Source organism: Cebus imitator, unplaced genomic scaffold, assembly GCF_001604975.1.
Source record: "Cebus imitator isolate Cc_AM_T3 unplaced genomic scaffold, Cebus_imitator-1.0 Scaffold273, whole genome shotgun sequence".
NCBI lineage: Eukaryota > Metazoa > Chordata > Mammalia > Primates > Cebidae > Cebus > Cebus imitator.
In genome coordinates, this window is record NW_016107588.1 from 993,718 (window position 1) to 999,720 (window position 6,003).

At 54.5% G+C, this 6,003-nt stretch overlaps 1 protein-coding gene across 1 annotated transcript in view; it reads right to left on the reverse strand.

Moving 5' to 3' along the window:
• Positions 1-860: 860 nt before the first annotated feature.
• The window catches only part of CD99L2 (CD99 molecule like 2), a 109,956-nt gene continuing 104,813 nt past the window's right edge, over positions 861-6,003 (reverse strand). Inside the window, exons 11-12 of the mRNA XM_017500910.2 lie at positions 4,744-4,809; positions 861-3,518 (exon numbers count right to left, since the gene is read on the reverse strand). Coding sequence (XP_017356399.1) covers positions 3,454-3,518; positions 4,744-4,809 — 131 coding nt within the window. The 3' untranslated portion in view covers positions 861-3,453. The remainder of the gene's footprint in view (positions 3,519-4,743; positions 4,810-6,003) is intronic.

Genomic DNA, 6,003 nt, shown 5'->3' on the forward strand with positions numbered 1-6,003 from the left:
TGTTACCCAGGCTGGAGTGCAATGGCGCGATCTCAGCTCACCGCAACCTCTGCCTCCTGGGTTCAAGCAATTCTCCTGCCTCAGCCTCCTGAGTAGCTGGGATTACAGGCGCGCGCCACCACGTCCAGCTAATGTTTTGTATTTTTAGTAGAGATGGGGTTTCACCATGTTGACCAGGATGGTCTCGATCTCTTGACCTCGCGATCCACCTGCCTCGGCCTCCCAAAGTGCTGGGATTACAGGCGTGAGCCACCGCACCCGGCCTGCATCTTGTTTTCATGCTGAAATGCCCTGAACTGAAATGTCTTCTCAGTTTGAAGCCAAGATGCGAGTTGATGACAAGGACATACTTTATCCCAAACAGGCCACTCTCCACAAGGTTGCAACAAGTGATGAAGTGCAGGGCCCCTTTCTCACTCAGCTTTCTGGTTCAAACAACTGCACAGAACTGGAACCTCCACTGGTTACCGGCCTGCTCTGAAGGCGGCAGAGCAGTAGCCTTGGGATTTGCGAGCCTGGCTCTCTGCTGCTTCCAGACCTTACCTGGGCAGCCCCGGACTGGGCAACCCATGTTCACTGGAAGCAGCCCCAGAGCACTCTGCTCCTGCCTCTGCCCTCTCTAATCCCAGGACATTGGCTGCTCCACATCCGCTAGCCTCAGCTTCTTGATCAGTGAGGGAGGCCCACCCTTCAAAGTCCTGACACTGAGCTAGTCATTGAGGGGGGGTAAATGCAAGAATTCTAACCTTCTAGAGAAATACTGCACAGGGAGAATGATGATGAGATCAGCTCCACATCATAAATTGCTTTAGGGAAAAGTAGCAACACTTGACCAAGGATGCGCCTTAACACCATCAGAAGATGAGGATCTGGTAGGTGCCATTTTATTTAATGCAAACACTAGACAGTTTACAATTCACACCTGGACACAAGCACATGCGCAGATGTACAGGGGTTCTCACATCACTCTCCATGTCTTCCTCAGCACTGAGCCCCAGCCACCGTCCCAGAGGCTCCCCTCTGGGTCCCACTCCAGAAGCCACCCACACCTCCTCCCCCCATCTCGATCTTTCCTTGAGCTGACTTCACTCAGCATGCGCTCAGAGTTGTTACAAATTTTCTCCGCCAAATTAAGTTGATACAGATTGGCCAGTTTCAATTGGTCCTTCCAGTCCACTGTGTCTCCCCTCTTACTCGGGACAGGCACATGCTGGCCAGTGCAACCATCAGATACACACATGTGCCAAGAGCCCGCCAGGCTTCTGCAGGTGACAGTGTGGAGCAAGTGTCATAAGATGCCATGGGAAGAAGCTCCTGAAATGAATGTTCTGCAGTCGGAGGCTGAGGGGTCTTCCAGGCATGTCCAGCAGCTGACAGTGGTGGGCCTGAGTGCCAGGCTCCAGGCTTTGTGCAGATAGCACCCAGCTAGGTAAGGGAGAGCAAAATGGGTCTCTGGCAACTGAAGTCAGTGCTGTCACAAACACGGTTTCACAGACAGCACGTATTCTACTTCGCAGCCATAGGATTTCGAAGACTTTGCCATTCGATAGGCATTGCCATAAAGGTAAGGTAGACAACCCCTGAGGTCACGCTGTCCAGATGGTGACAGGCCATGCATGCAAAAATCCTCCGTAGCCACCTGTAGCCCAGCATCGGTCAGAGGGTGGGGCCATCAGCTCTTGATGTACTTGGTGCCAGGGAGGACAAGTCTAACAAAATTCACAATCTGGCCAATCCTGCAAGCCACTCCTTCCTTCCTAACTTCCTGAAACATGGGGAGCTTCTCGAGACCAGGCCGAGGTTTCTTTCCTTCATGGTATCATGCTGAGGCGTTTCTGCAGTGCTACAGGCCCCCCTTCAGCCACACAGTCCGGGTCTGTTGAGATTAAAGGGCTGAGCAGGAAAAGGGGTGTTGAGCCCACAGGCACGTGCTGGGAATGGCCTCACAAGGCAGCTTTGAGACAGTGCCACAGCTGACCACCCTCCACCACAGGCATGTTTTCAACACGAGGGAAGGATTCAACAGATGCATGTGGGGTGCAGATTCCAGTGGTTTCCTTCAGAAGTTGGAGTTGGCCCCTCCCACTCAGTGGGCAGCCTATGAAATGCGTGGGGCCATCATGCAGACCAAACAGGCTCGTAAGTTTTGTAAGATCTTGCCTGTCTGGTGACTCATATTCTGCTTTCACAAGTGCTTTCTGACATGGCAAACTGGTTATCAGTAGACAGGGGCCCTAGACCCTAGCATGTGGTTCTGTCCTGTGAGCCTCTGACAGCAGAGTTCAATGGGACAGAACCACCTGTGGGCCAAAGAAACATTCCAGGAAGCCAGCTCTACACCAGCTCAAACCTGGCAGCTCCGTGCCAGTTGAGGGGCTGGGCATGCGGTTCCTGTGTTTGCCATGGTGAGCACCAGCCCCCATGCGCTCTCCCTCAGAACAGACAAGTAGGCTGACATGGAGCTACAAAGTCACGTGTGTTTCACTAAACCAAGCAAGTGTCTCTTCCCCTCTCCTCCCCTCCCTACCTGCCCCCAGTTACATTTTTCAGCAAACACCAAGCATGCTTCTGGCTTTGATGCTCATTCTTGACATCCGTAGCTCTTGCTATCAAAATGGGAATAAATACAGGGTAGAGGGTGAGCACCTCTTCCCAACACAGGATAAAAGTCATCTCCAATGCAGAAATGATTCCTAAAGACCTTTGTCATGTCAGGTCAGTCCCCTATGGAATCAGATGGGAAACAGGCCTACAAATCATAGCTTCACACTTATCCAGAAGATTCCTAAACTCAGGGCAGGACTATCATGAGATACATGTTTGCACTTAAATAACTGAAAGCCTCCACTTGGACTGGCTCTCTGGAAGCCCAGCGACGTAAAACCTGCGATTGGGAAGACTGAAATGAACCCATCGTCCTGGGTGCTGCGCGTGTGTGGTGTTACTTGGTGCTGACTCATTCACTCTTTGCAGGGGTCCAAGGGAATTAGGTGCAGGCTGAGCTCCCTACTTGCAGCTGCTTGAGGTCACCGCCAGGGGCTGCCTATCGGCAGAAACCGGCCACAATCAGCCACTCCACGGTGTAGGGTTCAAACTCTTGTCCCCTAAGCATAAATGTCAACAGGCCCCAGCATCACCTTGGCCCCCACATTCTGTGCTCAATGAAGCTGGAGGCAGGCTGGCTTTGGGAGTCGGTGACCCAGCAGCTCCCAAGGCCTGGTGCTGGCTTTCTACCAGAGTTGGCTCTTGAATTTTGGCAGCAAGTCTGAGTACCTGTGGCCAGGCAGAGAAACCAAACTCACAAACACCCAGAGCTCATCCAGAAAACTCAGACCAAGAAGGAGCCGATGACACAGAGCAGCACAGCAGCTGTGAGTCCAAATGACGGGGGGTAGGGGGGAGCTGGGTGACAAGCGGTGGCACCATGTGCATGCCTGCAGCTGCACGGGGCTCTCAGATCCGGGCTGGTTCAGGCGGCGGCGGCTCTGCAGACTGTATGTGCAGTGCAGAGTATTTCACTAAGGGAAGAAGAGGCCAGTCAAAAGGAATTCTGCTCTGTCCTGCACAGTAGCAGCAAACAGCAGCAAGCCCCTGCTGGGAACAGAACTGGGTTTCCCTGTGTATCTCATGGGGGACTGCTTAGCCGTCCCTGCACAACCTTCCCGCACCACTCCCTGTCTCCAGCCAGGAGTATCCTGAGACTAAGAGCAGTTTGGGGCGGGTCAAGGGGTGAGAAAGAGGAAGCGGGACAGGCCCTGGAAACAGCTCAGCCTCCATCTCCTCACCTAAAAAATGAGCATGCTCCTGCCGGCACCGCTGGAAGAACTGTTTTAAATAAAGTGCTCAACCCAGTACCTGCCCACACAGGCTGGCCTCATGTGGCTAACCGTGGCAAAGCTCACGATCGTGGATGCGACCATGGAATCCATTTTTCCACATTTGAACTGTTTTAGTTCATTTGGTGCCACAATGCCACCCATCTTAAGCAGTGCTATAGGGCGCCTGGTTCCCCAGTACACACCACACAGGCTGAGCCTCTCCTGCTCTCCTGGGTCCCGTCCTCGTGGCTGCTGCACTGTAGTTTCAGTCGCAACACTCGCCTGAGCTGTCCCAGTCTCCTGCCTGCACCGCCAGGCCGTGGCTCCCTGAGCTCAGCAAGCCCTTCTGGACCTCCTCATTGGCATCCTATGGCCACAGGTCATATGTGCGTTGAGCAGTTGGGCACTCTAGGCCTGTGACCTGACCTTATGCCACCTCACACTGCCAACAGCTCCTGAATCCTGGAAGTGTTGGTTGACCACTGAAGGGGGAGGGCGGGGCCTAGGTGTTGATAATAGGGTCTGGGCTTGAGCCAAGTTCCCTCTTGCCTGTCGCAATTTGCACAGGGAAAAGTTCTAGGTCTAGGTTAAAAGCTTCCCCATGGCTCTGTTCAGAATGCATGTGTTTTTGCTGATGGGGAGCAGAGGTGCCAGGGGCTCTGGCTCAGATGAATCAAGGGCAGAGGCTGAGCAGCAGCAATGCCCAGAAGTCACAGACATGGCAGCAGATGGCCCTGGCTGTCACCCCAGCAACCCTGGGCTCATGAAACTGGGAAGCAGGCTGATCAGGGCAGGCTTTTGCTCTGGCTGGACATTCTAGAAGCAGATGCCTCTGTGCTTCCCCGCTTTTCTAGCATAGTTCTGCTCAGTGCTGGGGGCCAACTAGGAAAGCATCAGTAAGGGACAGTGACTATGAAGTCCTCACCTTGGGGCTCCTCACACACCACAGCTTCCAGATTCTCCCCCTTCATGTAGTCTGCGTTGAGACCCTCTGTGAAGGGAAAGGTCAGAGTTAGTGATGAGCAGTTCCTAAGGGTCCCCAAGCATGACTGAGAACTCCTGACCAAGTCCTCTACGACAGCTAGAAAAGCAGCACAGCTCCCCTAGGGAACTCAAAACCCGGCACCCTGGGCCACCTGAACATCCTTATGCAGATGAAGACTGTTCATCCGGAAATTCACTGCCCAGGAGTTCTCATCATCATCCTCAGAAATAACCATCACATGCAGCAAAGCCTTCTGGCACTCCATCCTCATGGCAGCTGCCACCACATCAAATCAGCAGCCCTGCCCAGTGGAGGGGGCGCCCGATGGCAGGGCTCAGCACCATCCATAGGTCCATGTCCAGCCCAGAGGCCAGGGAGCCAAGTGTGATTGATGGATATGGGACAGGGAGGGGTGGACGGCTGAGTGGGGCTCACCATGGAGATGCAGCAAAGCCTCCTGTCCACATGCAGCTGCCCAGCAACACCCGTGCGGAGAGGCCCACTGGCTTCTCCCAGCCCCAGGAAGAACTGCTGTCTCCACCAGAGCTTGGAGGGGCCATGGCCCAGCGACAGCTGCTCCAGCCTAGTTACTTACCTAGGCTCTCTCCACACCTATTCACAAGAGGGATTTGGGGACTACAAAGCATCACCTTCAGCCAGCAACGGCCAGTGTTCAAGTACTTGGAGTGGACCCCACCCCTGTTGCTGCTTGCAGAGTCAAGAGTCTGTATCTCACCCCTGGATAGCACAGGGACCAGGACGCTCCGGCCCCGGGTCTGTGGGAAAACTGGGGCATGGTTCCAACCAACCAACCAACCAACCAACCAGGCACCAGTGCAAGTCATGCCACCATCCTGGGCCACAGGCTCCTTGTCCGAACAAATACGCCTGTCACCTGCCTGCCCTGGTGGCTGCTTGAGGTGAGCGCCAGACAGGCCTGTGACAAATGCAGTTGTTGCTCTGTGGCAGGTGTGGCCGGCCCCATGCAGAGCGGGGCAGGTGATGAGCGAAGTGGAAGCTGCCCCAGGTGACTTTCCCAGCTGACAGGTAGGGGTCAGATGCACCCTGAGCCTCACAATGACTGCCATATGGCAACCCAGTGGGCACTGGATCATCCCCTTCCTGTGGGTGGCCCTCTATGTGTTCCCCAGCCATGAACCCCAGTGGGCACCTGAGTCCTCACCATGGCACCTCAACCCC